The sequence below is a fragment of the Phalangium opilio genome, unplaced genomic scaffold (assembly GCF_054372755.1).
Source record: "Phalangium opilio isolate 3A_F unplaced genomic scaffold, DU_Popi_V2 ptg000079l_1, whole genome shotgun sequence".
Taxonomy (NCBI): Eukaryota; Metazoa; Arthropoda; class Arachnida; order Opiliones; family Phalangiidae; genus Phalangium; species Phalangium opilio.
Genome location: NW_028324187.1, coordinates 2,973,811 through 3,000,923, shown reverse-complemented (window position 1 = coordinate 3,000,923; position 27,113 = coordinate 2,973,811). Strand labels below are relative to the sequence as shown.

Below are 27,113 nucleotides of genomic sequence, written 5' to 3'. Positions count from 1 at the left end.
AACCTCTTATCACTGCTTAATTCCAAAGTTTGAACGTTAGTCTTGGTGTAACATATCCCTAGTTATTTTGCCAGGAAAAAACTTGAACAAAGACTGGTATGAAAGTTCGAGGAAATGTTAATTTTCGGTTATATCGCTTCGCCGCTCCGAACGCACAGTCTAATAATTATTTTGGCTCTGTTATTCGTATGGCGCAACGCCCCCGCGTCAATTTTAGAGGATGGAAAAAACTTGTGTAAATAACTAAGTTGTCAGAGAAAATAAAAGTTTGAAAAAGAGTTCTTCAGTTTAAGATCTTGCCAAAAAAAATCGTATTTTAGATTCGCACCCTTTAAAATTACTAGTTCCCTCTCTCTAACTCTTTGACTTGCAAGTAACTGCGGCTCTTGAAAAGGGGTTATTCACTCGCAATTAGTGCCTTGATTTATCATTTATCATAGTCTTTAATTATCTTTAAAAGGATGACGCGAATAACTAATTAATAAAAAGACACTCTACTATTTTTGAGAGTGGGTCTCTTAAATGTCACGGAGGAGTAGGCCTAGACTCGTTTAGATATTTTCTAATGAACTTTTTTCAGTGAAAATCTGTGGGTTTACAAGATGAGTGTGTACAAAAAGTAAAGTTGCGTCACTGTGTTTTTCAGGAAGAGAGCAAAAATCTCACCGTGCCAACATACTTTTAATTTTAACTCGGTCATAAATTTAGATTTCTGCAAACTGTGCAAAAGAAATTTTGCCACTAAAATATTTAAGGAAAGTGTATAGGCCAGTTCACACGTCATCACTCATATGAAAGTGTAATTCAAGAATAGTGGTGTAATTTTGGAGACACCTTATGGTAAGTTAGGCCCACAATTTTTATGATACATTTTGTAATTTGATAGTACCAAGCTGGCGCCTTTGATGACTCAACTTAGAGTGGGGGTTGTAGCGAAACGTGTTATTATATGAAGACCGTATAGTGAGTGGCCTATGGGGTATTTGGGACAGAATGCCTCAGCGTTTGTTACATGGGCGTCAAGGAAATACTAAAATTTAACCTTATCAGTTTACGGTTTCTGTTAATCAATCTATGAGTCTGGTATTTGAACACCTTGTTTGATTAAGATGAAACATTGATGGGTTTGTGATCAACAAAGAAGTAAATATTAAGATGTGGGTTCAACCAATGCGGACCAAATTCTGTGATGGACTGGTAACTTTGAAGTCCTCTCTAATGTCTTTGCGTCCACATACCGGATGTTCCGTTTTAACCCTATATCAAGCAATATCTAGCAGACTATATTTTGAAAAGGGTCCATCTATTCATTGTATTCTCCGAACCCCTTACGAAGTTTATCTCTAGCATTAATATAATTGAGGGTGTTTAAGTATTATTCAAAATGGCGGCTGTCTGTAAGTGATAAAGCGGAGAAAATGACGTAACGTGCAGCCTCCACACATTGTTCGATAGTTATTTCATTTCGAATTGTAAAAACAACCCAGAACTGATATAAATATATCATTTATATCTGTTCCAAATGTGAGAAAAAAAAATCTTGAAAATTATCAGTTTTGATTTCCTGTGACCGCTTTAATCTTTCAGGATATTTTTAAGGGTTCACTTCTCGGTTCTTTCAAAGGGATGAACTCCTTCGTTTATGAACTATTTCAAGGCTATACATTATCATCAAAAAAGATAATAATAAAAAATATTCGAGACTCCATGGAAGATATCTTAAACTCATTTTCTTTGTTATTTAGGGGTAATAAAAATTTACTTTTATCTAGATTTTTTATAAGTGTAAATGGCAACAAAATATCTTCCCCGCATCTATGGTATGGGGTCGTGTGTTATTTCTCTAATATGGGGATGCATTGTTTTGTTTTGAAATTTTAAAATTGCATCCTTGTCTGTTTAATACAACTTTCAATTGAATACTAGAGGTAAGTTTAAAAATAAACTTTTCGTGATGAGGTTTTGTATATTTAAACTTTTGTAATGTACCAAAAAATCGTGAATTATTTCCAGGGGTAATTATGAAAACTTGAAAAAGTGTTTTTTAATAGTTTAATGAACAAAGACAACATAGTTGCGGCTTGATTAATTATTAAAGTTAACTTTTTAGGGTTTTTTCAAATTAACGTAGATAATAATCTAAAAATATTTGTGAAATCCACTCCAAAAAAATATTGAAACAAGTTGGTAGGGAAATGAATTTTTACTAACTAACCCGCCGCCATCTTGAAAAATGGCCCCCACATAATTTACTGAAACTTCCTGACGACCTTAATATTATATATTATACTGTTTTTACCTTTTTTGGCTTTTCGTAATTAGTACCATGTAAGGTCTTAATTCATAATTTATGTATAGTATTTTTTGGTAGAGAATCTTACAGTTTCTAATAACATTTTTCTTAATTATAAATTTTTTTCAATAATTTTATCTCGTTCCAAATCAATTGGGGAAAAATAAAAAATAAAAAATCCTCGGCAATTAAATGTAAAGACGTAATTAGAGAGGGTAATTATTTTAAGGATGAACGCGTGCCGTTGACAGAAAAACCTAAAAGGAAAGAGGATGAAATCGTCATTGAGGATTATGTTCACCTTTATTTTTACGTAAACGTGCCTTAGTTTTCAAAACATACTTTAACTTAGCAGACCGTATCCGTAGAACAAAGAGATTTCAATGTCACGAAAAAAATTGGAAAAGTATTTCCCCATTTTGATATACATTTTTGTCTCTTCTTTTTTTTGTGTAAAGTTAGTGATCCATTTTGTGAGTGGTTCACTTTGTGCCGTTTCATATTTTCAACACTTGTCATTTTTTTTAAGTTTCTTCGAAGTAACCTTCAAAGTAGAGAAACGTACGTTTTTAAAACCGAATGCAGTAATTAGTTCAGTTCAGATCTGTTCATTTCATTATCAACATCAGTTATAACCATTTTATACTTTTCAACACTTCAATGCAAGTTTTTCTTAAAAGTAATCTTTCAAGAACAGATAGGTTTTGAAAACGAATACGGTATATAGTTCAGTTCAGTTCTGTTCAGTTCATTTCAATATAGGTAGAAATTAGAAATAGTAACCATTTCATGTTTTTCAACACCTTTCCCTGCAAGTTTTTCTTGAAAGTAATATTTTAAGAACAGAAAAGTTTTTTTAAAACTAATACAGTAATTAGTTGAGTTTAGTTCTGTTCATTCGTCGGTAGTGGTAATTTGACTTGATGGTGCGAGTGAGACATCTTGACGTTTTCAAATTTTCTTGGCATGGTTTCCTTTCGAAACGGGGGTGTGTTTCAGACTGCAAAGTCTAGAGATAGATAGCCAGGCGAGTTTCGCTATTTTTAAAATTCCAATTTTCTTTCGTTTTTATTATAAGATAGAAAACTTCATAGGAAATCTATCAAAGCCATCTATTTTCGCTCTGAAATTTGGCCAATTTCGATTTTCCGGTTGGTTCGGTACTCGTCCTAGATTTATGAAGAGGAATTTTCTAATATATTCTTGTATTCAAAAATATGAAGTAGAAGTCCCGTTATTCCCAAAAAATAGTAATTTAAAAAAAATTGTAGACTAATGAAGAGTTCTGTATACTAAACTACTGACCTATTATGCATAATTAATTAAGCAAGACGCTGTCATGTAACAGAATAAACAAACGTTGAAAAACCTACTTACTAAAGTGAATAAACAATTTAATTTAAAATTACCTTTAACCAACAATATCAATCATCAAGTTGAAACAAACTTCAACAAAATATATTTTTTTTAATTTAAATAAAAATTCGTTCTATCATGCAGTGACAAAAACAGTGGGGTTTATTTATTTTTTCTTCAATGCATTATAAACATAACGCCTGAATAAATATTGAAGACCAGTTGTCATAAAAACAATACCATTTTTAGACAGATAGCCCTGAAAAACGTGTAAGTGAAAAAAAAAACATTTTTGAGATGCGTGAATTCATCAAGTGCATGAAAAAATTCAGACTACAGTATAATTTTGAAAATAAAACTTGAACAAGAAAAAAATCAATAAATATTCCCCAATGGAAGAAAAAAAATATTTCTTTTATACACAATTTGATACATTCTTGATATGAAATCGTATACAGTACATATCCTTAACCGAAACACCCATAAGAGAACCAGTTTTTTCTTCTGACCAAAACACACAAACGAAGAGTGTAAATAACCATACGCGTTGCGTGATACCTTTCGGGACAAGATATCCAAAACTTCACGCTTGAAATACTTTAGTTTAGTTTTGAGGATGTGGATAGAGCAAAATAAGAAATACTTTTTGTCCACTAAGCTAAGACGAATTAAACCCAGGCGGAAACGTGAGTTAAATAACTCTTGTCGTAAGCCTCGCTCTCTATTCAAGCTTTACGCTTGGACAAACCCACAGGCCTAGATATTTTTTATCCCCCCATTCAACTACTGAAAATATTCTACTCTTTTTTAGTCAGGGTTATGAAACTGCATCCCATATAACAGTTGCGTAAGGAAGGGCTGGTCGGTCGGTGAATGGTGCACCATTTTGTTTTGGACCGTTTTTCTCGCAGCCTCTAAGAGTCCTCGCTTTCCATCGCTCTCCATCCTCCGGGAGTTTCAGTGTATTCGGAGCGCTCTGGTGTAATCCCAGTGTAAAGGCAGGTGTAGTTATAGCTAGCTTTACCCCGCGCGGAGCTTTCTAAATATAGCCTTTTAGGATTCGGAACCAACTAGCACGCACTCTTTATCGTAAAAGCGTGATCACACCATTTGCAGTTTAGAATTTCTAAAGAACTGACTACTGAACGCGCCATTTCTTCAATCTTTTGGATACAATTGTAGTCGAATACGGTTTCTAGAATATAAAGAATATCGAATATTTCCGAATCATTTATTGTATTATAAGTTATATATTGTGAACGGTTTAAATCTACTATATATTTTCCGTGAAGTTTTTTTTATTTGTTGTTAAATTTATATTGTTACGGGAAAAAATTCGGGTTTTCTCGCTCAAGAAATTCACCGGTATAGCAGATGCCGCAGGTAAATGATTAATTTCTATTTGGGAGTGTTTTATATTTTATTTTTGTATGTCTGAGTGGACTTTGTGAAGTTTCAAAAAATTCCTTTAAATTTTTGATTTATGGTTTAAAGGCTTGTCTATTATTAAAATACGTATTATTTTGGGTTATTTTTACAAGGTTTTAGACCAGGCTTAGACGGGTCTAGAAATTTAAAATTAAATTGTTAAAGTTTTTGGCTTTTATTATTAAGAAATACTATAAATTTTTAAAAGTATGTTATATACCGAGGTTGGTTGCTATAGAAACTGTCAGAAACTCAGAATTGATTTTGAAATTATATTTATAATATATACTAACTATTAAAAATTGGTATATTAGAATTTAAGTAACTTAATTCGATAGATATGAAATTAACGAAAAAGGTAACCGATTAAAGTTTTCTTAGGCTATATTCAAATAATATTTGGTATTAAACTTGCTTATCAGTTTTTTAATCCAAAACAAATAAAATAATCAAATAAAATTTTATATAATGAAAAATAAATTCAATTTAGTCAGGTATATAAATTAGAATACATCTTAGTATTTAATTTTGGATACCAAGAAAAATTTAGAAACCTAAATAAACCGCTCTAAAAATTCCAAAAGCATTATAAGAAATTCAGAAAGCTTAACTTCCTTTTGTCTAATAGAAAAATTCGTTTTCACGAATGGTAAAATGGAAAAGTCAATTTCCATAACGTAATCTATTGTCCCACATCATTGTACTGTGTCGAATCCGCTTCCGTCTAAGGTAGACTTTTAAAATTTCTGAATCTGAAAATTGGTATTGAAGCAAGAGCATTACCGTAAATATTGGTTGAAAGAAATCGTGGGTGCTTTCCTTTTGCATTCGTAGACTGAATAAAGTTACATTAGCGTTGGATTTTGTCGTCAAATGTCGGTCAGGGGAACGTTACAATCTATTCTCAGTGTGTTTTTTGGAGCGAGGTAGAAGAAGCTCGACACATACACATCAAAGCGTGTCATCCTTAGTAGTTTAATTTTGACTGCACATATCCAAGCGGGGGATAATGTAAATCAAAGCTAACTTGTTAAGGCAATACCTTACCTTTGATTGTAGTGCACTTTCGTATTGCAAAATAGTTTTAACGGATTTTCAGGTTAAGTTTCGAGTATACTAGATTACCCTTAACCCGGTTATCCCTACCAAACCAAGACCCTGCCTTTTATCGTGGTGGAATCTCGGTTTGGAATTAGTTATATGCCCAAACAAATTAAACAGATGCCAGTAAATGCACCCACCTTCTGTAACCATAGTTATATATTTTTTTCTTCGTTAGAGTTGACCTGATATTTTTATTCAAAAATTAAAAATAGGCTTAGCATAGTTAGCAATAGGGTTACGTTAATGTTATGTGCTATACGTAATATGGAGGAAATTGGCTCAGGTACAAGAGTTTTGCTCTTATTTTTTACAAAACGAAACTAGGCCTAATGTTTTTTGCTTTTTTCAATCTCAAAAATTAAGTTATTGGCAATCGCTTCTACTAGCTACAGCTTTGGTTTGGGCAGCTGTTTCAACAACTCTATTACGTCAAAAATAGATTAAATAGAGGAAATAGATGTAAACAGACGATGGTTATTGTTCAAGATAGGTGTTGATTTCTAAACGGTTTAGCCCAAATTCCTTCACGTTACTTAATTACGTTTTACTATTTAAACTTAATTATAATAAGTATGCCCTTAAGTTGTCTCCTCTTTAAAAACCAACCAGGATGATTTGAAAATTAGAGTGTCCGAATCATTTAATCCCTGTATTTTTAAACTCATTTCCCGGAATGTTTTCTCGACTTTGACATTCAAAAAAACTAGTTTAACCCGCCCAAGTTCCTTCCACAAGTACAGTTAGCTATTAAATACTCCCCTCTCAATTATTCTGCTTGAGTAGCGAATATTTTTCTTGAAGAAAAAAAATAAGTAGTAAAAAACCACTTTTGAACTAATTTATACTTATGATATGTTTAATACGTTTAAAACTTGGCACTCTAAACTCGTTCCAGGAAGTTAATTGGATAGGGACTGTACCCCTTTAGAATTATATATATATATATACAACCCAGAAAGAAGTTGACTAAATTAAAGAAATCAATTTTTTAACAGGGAAATTGCAGGTAAACGTGATATTAGACATTAAAAGAACGGACTTTTTCTTAATATAAAAGGAATTAAATATTAAAAGAAAATAAATGATCTCTTTTTACAAAATAATTAGACTTTAATTAGTCTTAGAAACGAGGACTACTGTGCCATCCGCCATTGGTTTAGAGGCGTCTGCTAGCTCGAATTTCTTTACCCCTTACCTCTCTCAGCTTGTCAGAATTCAACCAATACCTTAGGGATAAGAGGTTCTGGATAGCAGACGTCACTAAACCAATGGTGGCGCAGAAGTTTTCGTTTTTAAGAGTAATTAAATACTAATTATTTTGCAATAATATGTTTCCTTTTATATTCAGAAAAAGGCTGATCTTCCAAGGTGTAAAGTTATGTTTTATGACTTTTCCTTTAACATGGAAATGTTTTAGAAAGGGTGTTGAATTATAGGCAATACGTGACTTTAAATTATTTGACAACTTAATGTTAATTTTCTTCTGTTTTGCCCTAAACTATAAAAAGAAGAGATTGAATTTTCAGTATACTTGTCTTTCAATGGATGGGCGTTGTATGTGAGACTGGGGTGATACTGCCAAGATATTTCAATGCAGGCTTTGAGGACGTTATCCTCTATTTTCTGCGCATGCGTGGGTGCAATGTCGGATCCAAGAATGTTGGCATTTATGTGGGATTAATACGTAGAAGGAACCGGGATAAATCATTTTAATTTAGATCAAATATTTAAATTTAGAAAATTATAGGTGTTGGATAATAACGTATAATCTGGGTTAAATCAGTAAACCCCTGTTGTTTTTAATGATACTTCATTTTCTTCTGTTTGTTGAATTAAATTTAGTGTAAAGGTGCTGTGTAGTGTGCATAAATTTCATTTAATAATATATGCAAATATTAATGTAAATATATTTTTAATTTCACAAACCCTTTATTTATATATTATCCTTGAAACCACTAATTACGAAACACGTTTAGGGGCTGTAAAAATACATCCCAGTAATCAAGATTTTAATATATTTTAAGCACAACAAGGGTGTAAACCATATAAAATTAGTATTTAAATTAGTTTATTAATACAAATAGTTATTCGTTTGATAATACGGGGTATTGTTTTCTCTCCTCGACCCATATATACGTGTTAAATTGCTTATTGTTTACTCTATTTATCCAAATAAGGTAAACAAACTTAAATCAAATTGAGGTCAGAATTAAAGTGAATAAATCTTATTACATATTTCGACCACCGCGCGAGCTAACACCGAATTCCAGCTAGAGGTAATGGACAATAATTAACCCTAGCTTTTTGTGTTTCAAGTGATAAAGTAAAATTTAAGCAGAGATACTTAGTTAATTTTGTTTTAAAGTGGATATAGTGTTAAACCCCTCAGTTAAACTTAGCTACAAAAATATTATTCTTGAATTTGTTCAAGTGGTTTAGTTGATTTATTTATGATACAACGCATTCTTGTCTAGGCTTTCAATTGCCAGCCATATTTGGTATATAAAACGTTGGAGTGTTTATCTCCATTTTAGTTTGCTGCATTTCTAACGTTAACTACTAGAGATAAAAGGCAAGTGATGAAAGATAAGCGTGTTGACGAAATTATGCCTTTTTCTAATGTGGCGCCTTTGCTTTAATTACTTCTAAGTGAGAGAACAATCTGTGTAATAGTGGAGCCACTACGTGTATGTATAAAATGTATATACATTGTCCCAGTTTTAATATGATAGCAATGAATGGCATTAAATTTAATTATGATCTTGCATCTTTTAAAATGGCCTTTAATGAAAGGGATATCGTATGTTATCAAGAGTATATTATTATTATTTTAGTTTGATCGTCGCTCGCGCGTGAATTGAATCAATTTCAAATCCGGTTTTTTTTCTCTATCTATATCTGGAATTTATCGTCAAAGCCGGCCGGTTTCTTTTCAAAACATATCCTTGTATGGTCGATAAATTTGTTCATTAAATATTCCAGATATATTGAAGAAAAGGAAGGGTTCCGTGGTAGTGCTGCCGCCTATGATTATATTTCTGAACTTAAGTTAAATTAATTTAAATGAATAGTTTGCTTAACTTTGTACAGCTGAACAACTAACTGCGTGAATTTAGTAAAATGATCTATAGATTTAAGTTTGTATGTCTGGGATTAGACCAAATCCCATAGCACGATATTGATTTTTAGAACGGGATTTCATCACCGGATTTAGAAATCGATATTATCGTCTACTGACTCAGCTACGGATGTTTTAAATCTGCTACAAAGCCGTCTAGCATATTAGGGTATTATTATTTCGTTCTGATCACTATGATCCAATTTCTAAATGTAATAAACCGACGTGAATTATTATTTTATACACAAACTGAACTGCATTGTTGATGAACCTTTGGTAGATGAACCGCATAACAAAAGCATTATTTGATTATTGATGTGTTTCTTACTATTAACATAAGTTTATAAGATATCTTCAATAAGTATGACACTACCTATACTTCGTAATGCTAGAGACTTACTTAGAGCTAGTTTGAGAACGACAAGCGAGAATTGACTACACTCTGTTAATTTTGCAGTCTATCTACCCATTTAGTCTGTACTAAGCCTTTGACAGCTCCTCACCAGGCGTCGCTTCACAAAAATCTATGACCTACGTTACTTCATGATAATCTCTCAGTAACCAGTGACAAACTTATGAAACATAACTTATGAACTCATGCATCACTTATACAGATGTTCCGCATTGATTTCCCGAGAATGTTTCTGTATCTATACAACATTAAGCTTCCCAAATCGATTATATTTGGGCAAAGGTATTGGAATCACTGGGACCAAGGCTTGCTGACAACTCTTACCCAACTTATTCCTTATGAAACAATATATTATTACCACAGGGAAATAATAAAATCTCAGCCTGCAACAAAAACACTTAGACGTGCATAGCCTGACGTTGGTGGTATATATGTGTAGCCTTGTGAGTGGCAGAAAGCTAATAAACCTTCTTCCCTCTTGGGTGTTTTTTTCCCGAGGCTTCTTGGGTTATTTTTATCCCAGTTAAGGCTCGGCCTAGCCTTTTGCCTTAATGCTAAAAGGATGAAGGTTAAAATTAGGGAGGCATAAAAAAATACACATGACGTAACCAGCTGGAACCAGTAAAACCCCCTTTCAGACAATTCAGAGATTCGCTTAAATAACGTGCGTTGGAGCAAAGTAAGCCTAGGCTTCTACCAAGGCTTAAATAGGAAGGAAATCTACTGTTCATTGTTTCTACACTTCCAACTTTCTTAACGGTTTGATTGTAAATCTATTATAAATATTTAATTACGCGAAGTTTAACTTGCCAGAAGAACGAGTTCTGTTTGTTTGCCCCATTTAAAGGAGAAAGATGATAGTAAAACTTAAATTTACTGGCCATTAAGAGAGTACTGTACTAATCTAATAGGAAAAGATATTTTATTCGAAAAGAAAAAATATTGGAATTGTGTCTATCTTCAACATTAAAAAAGATATAAATAATTATTTTAAGGAGCCAACGTATTAAACCACACTCGGTAAAATCAGTCACGTGGTGTAATAGTTGTGCAATATAATTCTCCTGCGTATTGAATAAATTTTCCGGAAGTAAAATTTCAAGTCTAAAATTCCTCAATTCTTTTCGTGATGCCATAGAAAATCATATGTATAAAAAGAAGAATGCACTTTCTTTTCAGCGGCCAGCCATTTCGATATTTCAAAGAATTATAGTTGATCTTGAATAAAATCCTGAATAATATGAGTAATATATAAAACCCTTCCAATTCAAGTTTTAGGTAATGTTTTCGGCATGAGTGCTCTTCATAATGATGGGAATCATTTCTTGCGTTCGGATAAAAATTTGCCCGATTTTCCTCGATTGATTGGGCGGGTTAAAAAAATCTCCGCGGTCAATGAATTTTCAAATTCTTATATACATAATTTTTGCCGAGTTTGATATATAGCTTTTTTTTAATTCATCACGATTTTAAGATGTGGTTTACAATTATGTTTTTTATCGTAACGCGTCAAAAAGTTCATTGTAAAGCTATTAAATAACGGGAGAAGTTCATAACTCGAAAGAAAAGAAACACCAGTCCAATAATAACCGTCTCAGTTGGCCGAGGATATTTCGTTATATTAGTTTAGGTCGTTCACTTACATCTATGAAATATGAAACTAGATACTTTTGATCCGTACCGATCATTATAAGCGGTTAATTAACTACTGGTAGTACAACTACATTTTTTAATGAAACGCCTTATGAATATCTCAATTTACATAAGAGCGAGTTGATGTTTAGTTAAGCGCCTGAACGGAATAAATAATTAGATGTAATTGAATCCTCGTGTGTTTTGCATAATTCTTATAGTCAATTCATCACGCGTCTAGCGTTTGTTTAGCTAGTCTCTTTAGATGCGTGCTTTAATTAGTATATTCTTTGGTTTCATTACAGGACAGCACCATGTCTGGTGTGGAGAGACTGGCGGATGCGGACTCCGGTTCCCCAGTAAGTAACGGTTGCGATTCACCCCAGTCTCCGGAATGCAGTACGATACTGGACACACCCTTAACCCTGGATTTCGACCCCATGAGCTTCCAATTCCAAGAGTTGGCCAACGCGGCCACTTCCCCCACCTCGGACGAAGATTCGCGGGCGGAAGATAGAAACAGTGAACCTATCATAATCAAAAGTGCCAATTACACAAACCCGTCTCTTAACGTCTTTGACCCTTTGGTAACCTCTGACCTCGACCTCGCGCCACAACCGCAACCCCAGAGTCCACCTTCGGACGTAATAATTAACCAACAAGAAATACCCGAATGTCAACAACAGGCTGAGGTCCAAATTAACCCGGAACAGTCTTCTAATAATGTTAACGTAAATGGTACTCTAGAGGTCACTAGCGCGGGTCCGGACATATTGGATAACCCGGCTATTTCTAACCCTAACCCCGATTTGGTCCTTATCGATGCCGTGACCGTTGTCCCCGCGTCCGGGACTGGCGGCGGAAGTAGCGGAGGTAGCGACGATTCGCGTCCACCTTCGGAAAAATCGGGCGAAAGTACCACCTCTTCGTCGGAAATGATTGATTTGCTTGGCTCTAGTAGTACTAACGAACATGTCGATTCGAGTGTAGTTCAGTGTGTCGATGTAGTAACCGTAACAAGCTACGCTTCTAGCGTGGAAAGTACCGGGGGGCGAATCATTAAAGAGGAGTCCCACCAACAGCATTCGGACCAAGAGTCCGATGTTGTTGATGGCGACTCTCTCGCCGCTCCCAACAAGCATGATGTGTTTGAGGACAACTTAATGCATGAGGAGACACTGTCCTCTGACTCTGAGTCCGATGTAAGTAACCACTTTTTGTTTTTAATTCAAAATTATAAATTTCCTGGAAGTTATTAGACCTTGGTTGGGGACCATTAGGCAAATTCTTTGATGTTTACACTCTTAAGCCTCGTATAGCTATCACTATATCATATTTAGCACAGTCCCTCCCTTATCCAAAAATTAGAATTTTGAACTAAAGTTCCAAAAGATTAAACAAACAAGACCACCCTGTTAGTAGGCTTACGCGTAATTTGTTCCAGTTGAGTAGCCACTAGACACTGGCCCGTGTATCGAGTCTATCGACCAATCCCATTAAATTTGAAAATTACAGCAAGGTAAGACGTCAGTTAAAGCGTTCTAACAGCTCACCTCTTCAGTTATATATTCAAAGCTTGAAACATTAACGATAAAGTGTATAAAAACTCGAGTATATCACTGTCAATTTGTACTCCTTCCGTATATAAATGTTTTTGTATTGATACTTAACATACGTGTATATCTTGATATTTTGTTGGCTACCTGGCAACCGAGCCGTGACCTTTTCGTTGGTTGAGAGATAATGCCTACAATAACTTAACTACAAGCGCTAATAATTCATTAAGCTCTTTGGCGTTGTTTTTATTGGGGAGGCGTTAATACCGCTGCTTTTTAAGTTTGCTTAAAGCGAAGCTACTCGATGGTTAACTAATGACGTATCGTTTCGAGAAAACTCCGGGTGACCGTGACTTTAACATCGATAATAAAATATTCGAGTTAAGCCTAGTTTTCTTTGACGCAAAGTAAAAGATAAGCGCAATCTATATAGGGTTTTGTTAGATTTGCTAATGCCTTGTTAAGTTCTCACTTTTAAAAGAAATAGGAACAGGTCTACCAAACACCTTCCTAAGCCTGACACGCGTTTATTTCACTAAAAGATCGTTTTCCGCGAAGCGCGACAACGTTACAATTTTTTTAATTCATTCATATCATAACTCGTTTTTATATTCTAATTGAGTCTTTTCTCTCCCCCCTTTTTTCCCAAAGTCACGAGCGAAATTAGTCGCTAAAAAGAACTTGACAGCGACGACGACGCAAAAGAAGAAAATATCTTCGACGTCTTCCGAGAGCAGCGTCTCGGAACACGAATCAGGCACCAAACAATCGAAGGAGATCATCATGAAGAAGTCGAACGTCACTCGCGTTGAAGAGAAGTCTAACAATATGATCACGAGTACCAAGACATCGTCGGTCGACAATACAAGCGTCACCACTATCAGGAGTAATAAACCACTAAACGGAGTTGAAAATAAGGTAAGGCGATTAATCTTGTTATTATTTTTTTTTTGGGAGGGTTTGGAACAAAAAGTGTCTTTGAAGGTGTGTGTTACGGGTTGAAGGACGTTGTTCTGGTTATTGAACGGTGAAAGGGGTTTATCGACACCTCTTAGTAATATTTTTAAGTACTTCATTTAATTAAAGCAGTCTAAAATATGACCCTTAAGAGTTTCACCATATAAGTATGAACACGTCCTCTCCTTTTTATTGAGACCTTGTTCAAGAACGACGCGAGAATTAACTACGTGCGGTTTCGCAGTCCACTTTCCTATTTAGTCGGTGTTAAGCCTTGACAGTGCTTCACCAAACGTTGCATACATTTTGCAGCATTCCTTAAAAGAAACAGCTATATTTTAATTAAATGACTTCTGTTTAACGAAAAGGATAAATTTCTAGAGAATTTTACTCTGAGAGACCTTTAACTTTAGATAAGACAATTTAAAAGAATCTTTCGATGAAACACACCTTTCTAAGATCTCCTCTATCCGAAGATACGTACCATAGTCTTTAGTCGAACCTTCAATCATGAATTTGCAAGAAGGCAAAAGCCTTTATTTCCACTCGAGTGGTGGGGACCACCAACCTTAAGAGATTATTACACGTACATCACTATATCAATATGAGCCTTTTTGCGTTATATATTAGTATATATATATAGCTTTTATCTCGCTGCGTTACACAGACGTTTAGTTTCATAATTTTAACTCGATTGGCTAGAACCCAGAAGCCAGTGTGTCGGGGTATAGTGTAGGTGATTTAGTTTGTTGTAGCGCGAGCGAGATTATGAATTAATGAAATATTTCTCGGCTAGCTTTTCCTTCCAACAACAACCTGGGGTTAGAATATAGTTTACAGGTGTATGTACTGTACGCGTATTCGAAAACGGGCTGTATACACTAGACTGTTATACTTTGCGCCGTTATTCAAGCGCCAAAATAGGTAGACAGCTAAACCATACCTATAAGGTGATTAAGGAAAGTTCTAGGCGCTATAATTAGCCGTGTAAGATAATCAACTTTGATGCTTTCATTTTGGATTATCGTTAAGTCATTCGTAAGTAGATTTATTCATCATTCGGAACAATCCCAATCGTCTTTATTTGAAACAATCCATCCCCTCTATTCAGCTGTTATTTTGCGACCCTTTGTTTATTTCAACCGCATAGTTATGATTGAATTATTTCAACCCAAGTTCCCAATTTTTAATTGAGCATGGGTTTTAAGTTAAATACTTCGTGTTGTGAACTGCTAAGATTATTATGTCGATGTCCTACCATGGTATTTGTACTATTATTTGAAAGTTTGAGAACCCCCGGAATTACACTGTGGTTTTCAGATGAAGTTATAAACCGTTCCTTCATTATAAAATGATTTATTTTTGCGAAATATTAGTAAGAGGGTAAGAAATTGATCAAAAAACTTGTATGAAAACGTCTAGCGTTGTAGACGTACGCTCTTTCAAGTAAGTTTGGGTTGAGAGAAAATCGCAGTTGCTTTCCAATTTGCATTTTCAGATTAGGCTTAGTTCTTGTGAAATTTCGACCCATCCAACTGGAAGTGCAGGCCGTCTAAAGTGTTACTCTTTTTCGTACACGTCTTTTGACCAATTTCTTAAACTCTTTATTATGCAATCTGATCGGAAACCATCTTTTAAAAGCAGTAGTATCTTCCTTAGTTTTTTCATTACCTTGGTGACGTAATAACTGAATTTAAAAGATGGCATCGATAAATTGGTTATATTTATCCCCCATTTTGATTATCATTACATCCTAAGCATGAATCCTATTGTGTTTTATTTTTCTTTCGCGCATGCTCAGATTGACCTGAATGGAACCCGTCACCGTAAAAATGATTCAGAATCATCAGAATCATCCGATGAAGAAGTTGAAACTCCCAAGATTGAGTGTCCCATATCAGTCACCAAATTGGTAAGATTGGAACTAATTGGCTGAATTGGGCTTTGTTTCTAATTAGGGGGACAAGTTCTAAGTCGTTACCTTGAAGAAATCCTTATTGTTTGTATATTGTTAAGTTTTCGTCTAACGTCAAAGTTTTTGTGTCTATTTTTTTCCCTCCAAATATGTGACGTCTTTGAAATTATAAACATGTGTAATAGGATGATAGTCATTCCCCTCCACAACCAAATGACAGCGAAGATTTACAAACGTCGCCGAAAGAGGTAGTCTTGGCTGTTGATCTGAAGAGTTTGGTATGGTTCTTCTATTTCCGTTTCGCTTTGTGTAATTATTTCTACCCATTCTCCAGACTTATCCTCACTCATCTACTCTTTTCGTTTCAAAATACAATATTCTTGTAGCTTACCATGATAGGTAGGGCTTTATAGGTACGCGTTTGCCAAGCAATTAGATTTTACTCTGAAAATAACCCTTCGCGTTTCCATTCTTCCGAAAGAAACAAAAACTAAAACTAAATGGTGTCTCGGGGGCTTCTTTTTTCTTCTAGGAACGTCTTCTTGTAAATTCTCTTTTCTTTGCTTAAATTCTTCTGGGCTTAACGTCTGCATGCTTTACTTTCTCTCTCTATCTGTTTAGGGAATTATCAACAAACCACCCATAGTTGAACGCAAACAGTCGGTGAATATCGCTGCTAAAAAGCAATTGAGCAACTTTAAGAGCGTCCAGGTGAGCTTGGTGGTATTTGGTTTTAATTGCGCTCATTGACCAATACCCGCTCACCTATCTGCAAACCCCTGTCAATCAGATAACCAATTAACCAAGTCAAGTTAACCTGGTGTAAATAATGCTAACTTTTCCATTGGAAGTAGTATTATTATTATTATTTTTAGGGTGTCAGGATAAATTGTAATAAAAACTTAATATCGACAATATTCGCTTGATTGAATAACCAAATTCCGCTTTCAAAATAAAGCTTTTCAACAAAGTTCCTCAGTTTTAACTTCAATGCTGTGTTGTCAGCTAAGTTAGTCTAGTCATGATTCAATCCGAACTACTAGCCTTTCTCTCTGCTATTATTATTCTCTTTACTCGCCAACGATCTGGCAGCACTGCGGAAATGGCAAAAATATATAAAAAAACCACATCTTTAGTGAAAACCATATATTTATCCTGTAAGCCAACAAATACCAACTTTCTCCAATGGAAAAGTAATACCAGGTTAATATGTCGTGTCGCTAATTAACTATACTGGATAAAAAACGAAATACCTTTCATTCCATTTAACCAAACATAATCACGATATTTATATTAATATTAATTTTCAATTTCACGTCATATTTACCTTCTCATCCAAATCATGATATTTGCTTGGAAAATTAAATAACCTAATGCATTCAGAAAGTAAACTTTTAAATCATAAATGCGGTAGCTGTTGTTTGAGAAGGTATAACATTCTCATAAAAATGCGGTACGGCTTGACAACTTTAGATTAATTTTATTAGATATGCCGTATTTTCATTTAATATGCCGCAATCAGTTTTGTATTCTTTTTATCAGCGCAATTTTGATACACCGAGCGCAATCGCTTTCCGTAATGATACTTAACCTTTGAGAATTCTAGTAATTGAAGTGTACGATTCCTTAGTCTATCTACGTACCTTTAAGTCTTGAGTAGTGGTGTTTTTATTAGCTTAACGGTGCGAAACGCCCCGGCGTTTTATAATTATAATTAACTAAAGAAAGCCTCTATATTTTTATGTTCGATATGTTTAGAAATCTCATTGGTAAGGTGTCGTACGCGATTCGCTCCGTAATGACGCTGGCATCAATAACATTAATATTGCTAGCTTGTCCCTTTTTATTCGCGTTTTTAACAATTCTTTTATGGCTGGTAAGTTGTTGTTATTAAATCAACCCAATTTTTATACAGTTTAATTATTAATTTAATTATTTTTACGGAAGGTTTGGGGTTTCTATAAGATTACTGATTCATAAAGATAGATTATCGCTGCAAAATGAGCCTAATTCAGTCAAAATTGGACTATAATTAACGAAGATATGACTGGTGTTTACTTATTTTGAACTTATGAATCTTTTATCTAAAACCTAAAGTTTTCCGTAAAAATTTTGATATATTTTTTAACAAACTAATTTAAGCTGGATGCAGGCTTAATTTTTTTAGTGTTCTTAATTTCACTCGCGTTTTTACACTAACTTTAAAATGCAAAAATTATTTAGTGTGCATCTAGCTTTAAAATAAATTCTGAATTTATGTTTTGTTTTATTTTTCGCATGGTTTTTGATTATTTTGTTTTTGAATGCACTAATTTTATAGCGAAATCAATATGTGATGCATGCCGAACAAGAAATACCCGTTTCACCCACTAAAGAAATTGCGGTAACCAACGTAGACTTACAATCCCTCGTAAGTTTTGAATTAATTTAATATTAGTTAAATAGAAGCCAAAATCAAGTTGAAGTTATTACATATCATGGCTGATACTGATCTCCTTTTAACCTAAAAGTTGATATATTTTTTTTTAACATTTTCCACTTTTGATATCCACTGCAAAATGTATTATCTGCACAGTTTCAAGTGAAAGTTTTGCAAAACTATATTATAGCAGTTTAATTGGTTACTATTTTAACTAAACCTGTTAACTAGGGTATCAGCCCTGAGTTAGTTGTAAGATAGCGTTAACAATTACTTAAATTCGGTTTTAATTACGCAAGAAACTCAATATAAATTAAATAATAGAACAGAGGTCGAATTATATTAAATTTAGTGCCTGATAACCCATAAAAATAAATTATAGTCCCACATCAAAATAATTTCATAATCCAACTTTGTGATTAAAAAGAAGAAAACGTCCGAAAACGTTAATTTTTTGAGGTTATAACTCGTGTTTTATCGCTTATGCGATAAAATGTGTGGGTTTTGAAATACAAACTCTAGTATACAACCTCGATAAGATATCGTGGTTTAGTCTAGGCGTTAGATGTATTGAGAAATTGAGATTCTTGCGTTTATTTTTGCACGTTTGCATATATGTTACAAGCATGTGTTTCTTATGATTTTCGTGTGATGTGTTTATTAGAAATCAAGTTATTCCAAATCTAACTCCGTTAACGAGGATGATATGAGTAAAGAATCTAAAGAAATTATTAGCACTGGTATCGATATTAAACAACTTGTAAGTGTTTGCCTGATAGTGTTGTATTCAAGAACCCATATAAGACCTAAGGTTTCCATCAGCTTATACATTTGACCTGTTACTAAATGAGAAAACCGAAGATAATAAATGGCAATACAGCCCTATTATATCTTTGAACATTCCCAGGTCTTATATGGATTTTTGTTATATTGTATAATATATATAACCCTTATCACCTAAATTAGTTCTTGTGATTTATTTTAAAAGCGTGAAATATTGCTTGTCATAAGCCTTTTATCACCTGCAATATTATACCTTAAAGGAAAATGTCATTCGTTATTTTATATGCAATTTCAAAAAACTAAAAATACCAAAATAGTAAAAAAACTTCTCTTTAAAGGGAAAGTGAAACGCATTATTGCTAATTAATTAGCTTAAATCATTAAAAATTAAGCTTAGTTACATAATAAACTTAATGAAGTACACTATTAACGGGAATGATGCACGATTATTGTTAAATGTTTTTTGGAATGAATTTTTTGAATGTAGAAACACAGTTTTGCGAATGGCTCAATACCTTCAGTTAGTGAAGAAAATATCTATAAGGAGGCTGAAACAATTGAAACTAGCATATCTGTTCGATCATTGGTACGTTATTAATCACCCACATAAACCGATTCATTCATTCATTATCCATTTTTTTTAAATTGCTCGTTAAGTCTATATCTTAATTGTAAATCAAATACTAATCTAATTTAACCCCTTGTAGAAAACGAGTTTCAACAAATCAAACGAAGAAGTTGAGAATTACGTAAGTGCCCCCGTCGAGGAGGTCAAACCATCGGTGGACAGAGCTCAAGTTACACGCAAATTTTCACAGGTTTGACCGCGTTTATGTCCAGGGTTTTATTTAACGTATCTTATTTAATCTATGTTGAGTTCATATTTTTGGCAAATACCCTATATTTATTATAATTCTCTGTAGTTTTTAGTTTTTTGGCTGTTGGTGGCTATTTATGGTGGAAGCTTTAGTTTTAATTTGAAATAACGCTTTATTACCCAACGTTCTTGAGTTCAAAGGTCGATATCAACGAATAAGTTTTTATTAAAAGTTCAATCATAATAATGAAAATTTGAGAACTTGATATCGATTTTATGATTGCGAGAAAACTGTACAGCTCTGCCAAGCGCTGCAGACTTAATGTTGGTAATTTTACAATCTAAGATTGTTGAAGTATACTTTGCAACTTTGTAAAATGAAATTAGGCTTTGTTTCAAGCGTAATTTACAATGTTAGAAGGTCTAATATTTGTGGTTTGAATGATACTTCGAACCTTCTTAGATTGTATATCATATTGCAATCTAACTGTGGTTGAAATATTCACTCAAATAACGGTGAGATATTTACTCCATTTTTAGCTCGCAAATTAACATAGTTTAGGAAAATTCGTATTATTGATTAAAATGTCAGGAAGAAAAATCAACATTTAAATGTACGAAAATATATGGGAAAATATGGAAATATACGAAAATATATGGGAAAATATGGAAATATATGATAATATATGGAAATATACGAAAATATATGGGAAAATATGGAAATATATGATAATATATGGAAATATACGAAAATATATGGGAAAATATGGAAATATATGATAATATATGGAAATATACGAAAATATATGGGGGTATATTGAAATTTATATGAAAATCATCAAAGTACATAGAATCTTTCTTTGAATGCTGTATTTAATCTGTTAAGTTAATCAAAACCCGATTTCAATTGGCCTGAAACATTTCCCTATCAAAATTGAAATTCCTTTAATGTAGTGGTAGGGGGCTTTTCTAGTTCGTAGTATTTAGTAACTAACCTATCTGCTTACCAACAGGAAGTAGAGTCTCTTAATGCTTCGGTGGATGAGCATGGAGCTGTAAGTTGTTCCACTATAACTTTTAAACACGCAAATTCTATTGCCATCTTGAAATTTACTGTATTTAAATTAGTTCGCCAATAATCTTGGCAGGGGAAGTTCTTACTATTTTGGTGTCTGTTTTTGTAGTTCTACCCTTATTTGGCTGTGGTGGTGCTTCTCGTATTTTAATATTTTATTTATTATTACAATTTTTCAAAATATATATTTTTAATTTTGCGCCAATACTACAATATCAGTGCTGTGACGTAACAACTTCCTTTGTTTTTTATTTTTTTAAATTAATTTTAATTGTTTTGTATTTAAATTCTTAGCGTTTAATCTAGTCCTTAGATTTTAGTTGTAGTTATTGTGGTTGTTTGTTATTTAGTTTTATAATGATGTATAGAAAGATTCATTTTACGGTAAACATTTTTAGAAAAAAAAATTATTTTATAAACTTCTCATAATTATTGTATTTAATAATAATTTTAATTACATTTTTTTTCTTCAGCGAGGCAATGAAGATGACAAATGCTTGTGCAAGATTTGCGAAAAGCACGTCTATCAAATGGAGAAGGTTAAGGCTGAGAAGGCAATTTTTCACAAGAATTGTTTTAGATGCAAAGAATGCGCCAAACAACTAACGTGAGTCAATTGTATTTCAGATATTTATTATATAACAATGTAGTTTGTTATTTTTATTTATAAATATATAAATATTTCTCTAGTGTTGACGCCTACAACTCGCACGAAGGCCAGATCTACTGCAAACAACATTTCAAACAAATCTTTGAACCAAAACCCAGGTTTGAAGGAGAAGATATCGCTCCAAGTGAGTTAATCATTTCTATGCACGAAATTGAACATTTTGCATGAACATGAATGAAATCTGGCATGTTTATTCGTTTAAAATAAGTGTGAAAATTGGTATTTCACATACAATTTTCATGAACAATAGCCTAAAATTTTAAATCTACACGTCGGAGTTTATTTTCTTTTGTTAATTGGCATGAATTACCGTATTTGCACACGTGTGACAGTTTTAACTTAATTAATTTCCACACATAACTGGTTTCATTTATTTTGGGTGTTTTTGTTGCTGTTAACCTTTGTAAACGTCTATTTTGCAAGCCGAAAATATGGACCACGATGACTTGGAAACCGAAGAAGGTACGACTTAAATTTAAACCAATTATCTTTCACGAAAATCTTTCTGCTAGATTGGAAAATCTTTATTAAAATAAAGATATCTCTTTTGGGATAAAGTGGGATGTAGAATATAGTAGATAGTATATACTTTTTATAGACCCGAAAGGCGATAGGTTTCGGTAGGTATCTTTTATATCGTTTCATCATCAAGAGGAAAATATAATATTTCCATTGTTTTTAAAGGAAATTATTCGTGATGTACCTATTTATGCACGATTTTTGGTGTTAATTTACGTTTTTGCATGGTTAATAATTATTCATTATTAAGTGTTTAGTTCTTTAAAAGTCTGTTAATTTAATTTTTATAATTAAATGACTGACTTTTAACTTAGGTTCTAGATTTAAGTTTAGTGTTAAGTTAGACCTCTCTTCTACCTGAAAACGTAGAAATGACACAAGGAAGTGACCATTGTGACGACATTAAAACTCCTCCCACGTTTCTAAACATCATTACGTCACAATAATAATAATTCCCTGTGTCGCTTCTATGTCTTCCTACTTCTACTATACTTAATTTTACTCAAATTAAAATTAATTAAATTAAATATGTGTTCACAGGAAAGCAAAGACGTAACGAGATGATCATTAGAGAAAATACCCCTGTGGAATTACCGCCGGATGTTGTGAGATGTAAGTGGATTTTTACACGGATTCTTAAGTGTTGGTAATGGGATACCTCATTAGTATGCGGGTTTAAATTGTGCTTTTGTTTATGTTAATTTGCAAGCAGCTTGTGAGGATGACGGTGAGTTGATATCTACCTAAATTTAATTAAAATTTATTGTTGATCATTAGTGAAAACAATATAGTGTGATCGGTAATACGAGTACCATAATGTTAATAATTTTTGCGGTAATATTTTGAAAGGCTAACTGCAGGCTTTAATTGAATTGAAATTGGAAAATTTTAAATTAATACTGTGAGATTAGCTAGGACAAGAATGGGGCCAGTGTTTTGAATTTTAACAAAAACAACAGAATTGAAACATATTATCGGATAGTAAGTCCTCTGGTAATTCGTTTTCACTGCAACCATTGCAAGTTTCACAACCAGTACAGTCTTTTTGAAAGAAGTTTTAAGTTTATTTTGGAAAATCTTGTAGGGATAAAATTGTTATAACCCTGGGGCTTGGACCACACAATAGACTTTACAAACACAAAAGACGCCTAACGCTTGGATTACTGTAATTTAAAAATTAACGCTTATTAGATTTCTTTTAAAAAAGCCTTCGTGATTTGTGATTAAATCACGTTTAAGAGCTTCTGCCGACCCCAAAACTCGGTTTACCGGCAAATGAGAATCTAATGAAAGCCTGTAATTTAGCTTGGAACGGTGTGTATTCATCTTTCAAAGTGTAAATAGCCAATTTTCGGCAAGAAAAATGAAAATATATACGAAATATTTCTGCTAGATGAGGTCAAGTACTGCCTTGCCGCCGCCGCCAAAAAGTTTCAAACATTTCTGGTATTTATTGGCCCGATACGCTTGACAAAATAAGCTTTTGAAAACGCGTACACGCAGCTCGAGGTAAACACTAGTAAATGAAGAAGAAAAAATTCTTTAAAAAATTTTCTTACTTTGGTTTAAACTTAGGAGTCAGTGATTCGTGAAATATATTTTCTTTTTTATCACCTTATACGCAAATTAAACTGTTCATCTTTTACATTATATATATATATATATATGAAATATTTTTCGTAAAAATCTCTTGTACCATTGAGGTTTTCCAAATATTTTTTTACATTCGATTGAGGAATTTGTACCTCATTAAAAGTTGCACGTATTAATTGCATAATTCTTAGGGGGTTTCGGTGTAAAAGTTAGCTGTTAAAACGTAGGCTTTCGTAGGCGACATGATACAATGAAAGCGCTCTTGTAGGTCTAGCAAGAGACCCTTTTAAAATGTCGGGGGCGGAATAGAGTCCGGTGTTTGACCGTAATATCCGGTACTTGGACAACAAAGAGGTTAGACATGGCTTTAAACAGTAGGGACAAAATTTGGTGGACTGGTAACTTCGAAGCAACGTCTATCGACTTTTGGTCCACATATGTGCCAATGTTCAAGCAAAAGGGTCTATTTCTGTTCTAAACTAATTGGGAGGAGCTTTGAAACATCACGTAAATTATAATAGCAATCTCGGAACGCTAGTCGCAAACTTCCACGTGACTTCTAATAACCATTTACAAATGAATGAGTTAATATATCACGTAGACGACTGACTTCTTGGTTAAAGTTCGAATTTCTCGATGCATAACAGTTGAATGCAACTCCACGGTACATTAGCTATAATAAATGAAACCCCTTTTTAATTTTTTACTTGAACCAAATACCGCCGTTTAAAAAATTACACCAAGTTTTTAAAAATTTAAACATGCTTAAAAGTTTTTTAAATTTTTTGACCATAGTCTGCAGGTAAATTTTAGAAGAAAAAAAATTAAACGTGAGAATACGGTGTTGCTATTTACAAGTTTTTGCTTTTTTTTTTGTGTGTGGATTGTGAACCACAAGACTTCCTTCCGTTTTAGAAGCAGGATAGATTTAACTTGTAAAAAAATAATAAGAGTATGGGATTCGGACTAAAAGATAAAGGATCCAATTTTCTGGTAGTGTGATTTCAACGGCGACATAATAGGCTTAGGAGGAAGATATCTCTAGGGGGTGTGAACCAAACCAATATCTTTGGTAATCAACCATGCAGGTCCCTCCATTAAATTCCCACCTCCCATTAAACTAGGCAAGCAGGGGTTTATGTTTTGCGTTGCATCATGACTCTTCCTGTGTATCTGCGCTGCCTTGCATCGATTTCTCTACATTCCATTGAAAGCTAATGCCGTTTACCATTGGCTGGTAGCAATATGTCACTTAGGAGAAATATTTAAGGAGACCTTACTAGTATTAACTTAAAAAGAGATTGAAAAGAATCGTTTAGTTTCTTCTCTCAAAATGGCGGTTTTAACTGCATAGAAATATTAAATTTTTTCACGCCCTTGAATTGGGTATAAAAATATAATAAAAATAATTATTAGAAGAAACTTATTAAACTTCTATGGGGCCGCATAAGTGACATGAAATCCTTAAGTACGAAGTCCCCCAGTACCCTACGTTTATTTAGGAAGGTTTGTTGCCTGGTTATAGAAAGGGCTTTTGCTTAAAAAGGGGAAACTATGGTACCATATTACTCCGCCTCGTCGGGGGTTGCACACACCAAATGTTTGTCAAATAACAAGCTGGTTCTAGAAACTAATAAAGACACACTGTAAAGTTATTTTATTGAGCGTCACACTTATTATTGTGATGTCATTTAAGGGAGTGGGATAGGTATACCATATAAAATAGATCATTAAATTTTTAATAGGCATAGTGTTAAACTATTATATCACGTTTATCCCCCTTACAATTCCAGGTATTATCTGAGCGGGAATAAAATATGGGGACGTATTCGTGTGGGAGTGTCGGAGCTTCCAGAACGTGATGATTCTGGGCTTCTTCGCCCCGAGCGACCAAGCTCGGTTCTAGTGTAGCAAATCTTCCAAGTCTAGCTTCATTCTTAACTTGGTTATGGGAAATTCCGTATCCGCGGTTAGAACGGTACATAGGTCAAGTTAAGTTAGCTCCGGAGTAACACCAGTGTAACTTCATCCCTAACTTGTCGGCCTGCTACCACATCCCGCTAAACTAAACAGTTCAACTTGGTGGTTCTAGAGTAGCTCCGGAGCGTGTTCGTCTATGGTTCATTCTTATCCTGTCGTTCGTGGTTAAAGCGAGCAAGTTAACTTGGTTCTGGAGTAACGCTAGTGCAGGAAGTTGGTACGATTTTATCGTTGAAGTATAGGCGCTCGAGAGCACCAGGCGGGAAATCGATTGTACGTTGAGCAGCTCTCGTTCCTAGTTCTAAAGGTGCTTGTATCCTAGGCGATAGTAGCTCGTGAAACGATTGAAGCTCTAGGGTAGCTAGGGTTTTGGGATCAACACTGCCCGTAAAACCTGGGGCTGCACTGGGGTGATTCTGGGAAGAAAAATACCCCGAATTCGTGAAGAACGGTGAAGGAAAATCCCCTCCTCGTCGCGTGTCTGCTAGTATCGGTGCCGCGCGAAAGAGCTCGCCTTGAAATGTTTTAGAATCGTCTCAGTCTGGAACAACCATTTCTCTCGAATCTAGCCGCCTTTTTTCCGTTAAAAAATAAAAGGCCGGCCTAAAAAAATTAGTAGATAACCAGCAGCATCAACCCGCCGGTTTTTTTTAATATCTTGAAACTCGGAACCCGTTTTCTTAATCTTGAGAATTTTTTTCTTTGAATCATCGTACAGTTTTGAAGTCGTGAACGTTAGTCAAAAGCAGTCGGTATTTCGGGCTACCACCTTAAAATTTTGCTGAACGCGAGTCAAATTTATTCATACTTCGAGAAATAATTTGGGTGAGAGTTCCATTTCAATATATTTAAATTTAAATTATTTTATATTATCATTTTGATATAGTCAGTTTTTCTGTGGTATTTTAAGTTTAATTAATGGATAGTTTCTTTTGTTGATTAATTACTTAGCCAGGAATTTTTGATTGTTAATTAAGTTTTATTTACAGCAAGTAATTACAGGTATTTGATAAGAATGTATGTTTCTGATAATACTTAAGCCTAATTTATACGTCAGTCAATAATGCTTGCAATTAGTCTTTAATTTTATTCTATATAAATTTAGTTTAATTAACTTAAAGCGATAGAAGTTTAATTTTCTCAGGTGTACAGTTGTATTGTATTATATTAGTTAACGTATCACGTAAAGGGTTGGGTCAGTCTGAAACCCTCTTTCTATTGACCGAATTTGTCTGGGACTTATTTATCTAAGCCTGGTTGGTTGCTATCTATAAAAGTCGTACGGTTTTATTGACCGCTTTCGGATTAGCAACGTATCTAGGGTTATTATGTAAAACGAGTTAAACTAGCCTAGGTTTCTTTCAAACATTCGGTTATAAAAAAATTAAATAAAGTTTATCCTGCCTGTCATGGTGGCAATTTAATTTTAAACCTTTTTTAACAACCCAAAATTTAAATGTTACTTCAGAATTTTGACCCGTGTTAG

At 33.8% G+C, this 27,113-nt stretch overlaps 1 protein-coding gene across 13 annotated transcripts in view; it reads left to right on the top strand.

Annotated features, from left to right (window-relative positions):
• The window catches only part of LOC149654199 (uncharacterized), a 59,898-nt gene that overhangs the window by 24,340 nt on the left and 8,445 nt on the right, over positions 1–27,113 (top strand). For 5 of the 13 annotated variants that reach the window (XM_089845609.1, XM_089845607.1, XM_089845605.1 and 2 more), the window contains exons 2-14: positions 11,649–12,545; positions 13,551–13,817; positions 15,658–15,768; positions 15,957–16,049; positions 18,092–18,181; positions 18,855–18,950; positions 19,461–19,559; positions 19,681–19,791; positions 20,804–20,845; positions 21,339–21,472; positions 21,556–21,659; positions 21,959–21,997; positions 22,595–22,666. In XM_089845609.1, the coding sequence (XP_089701735.1) occupies positions 11,658–12,545; positions 13,551–13,817; positions 15,658–15,768; positions 15,957–16,049; positions 18,092–18,181; positions 18,855–18,950; positions 19,461–19,559; positions 19,681–19,791; positions 20,804–20,845; positions 21,339–21,472; positions 21,556–21,659; positions 21,959–21,997; positions 22,595–22,666 (2,146 nt within the window). In that variant the 5' untranslated portion in view covers positions 11,649–11,657. Of the gene's footprint in view, positions 1–4,890; positions 5,033–11,648; positions 12,546–13,550; positions 13,818–15,657; positions 15,769–15,956; positions 16,050–18,091; positions 18,182–18,854; positions 18,951–19,460; positions 19,560–19,680; positions 19,792–20,803; positions 20,846–21,338; positions 21,473–21,555; positions 21,660–21,958; positions 21,998–22,594; positions 22,667–27,113 lie in introns of those variants that run through there. The other 8 variants (XM_089845608.1, XM_089845610.1, XM_089845606.1 and 5 more) reach the window with 8 other exon arrangements.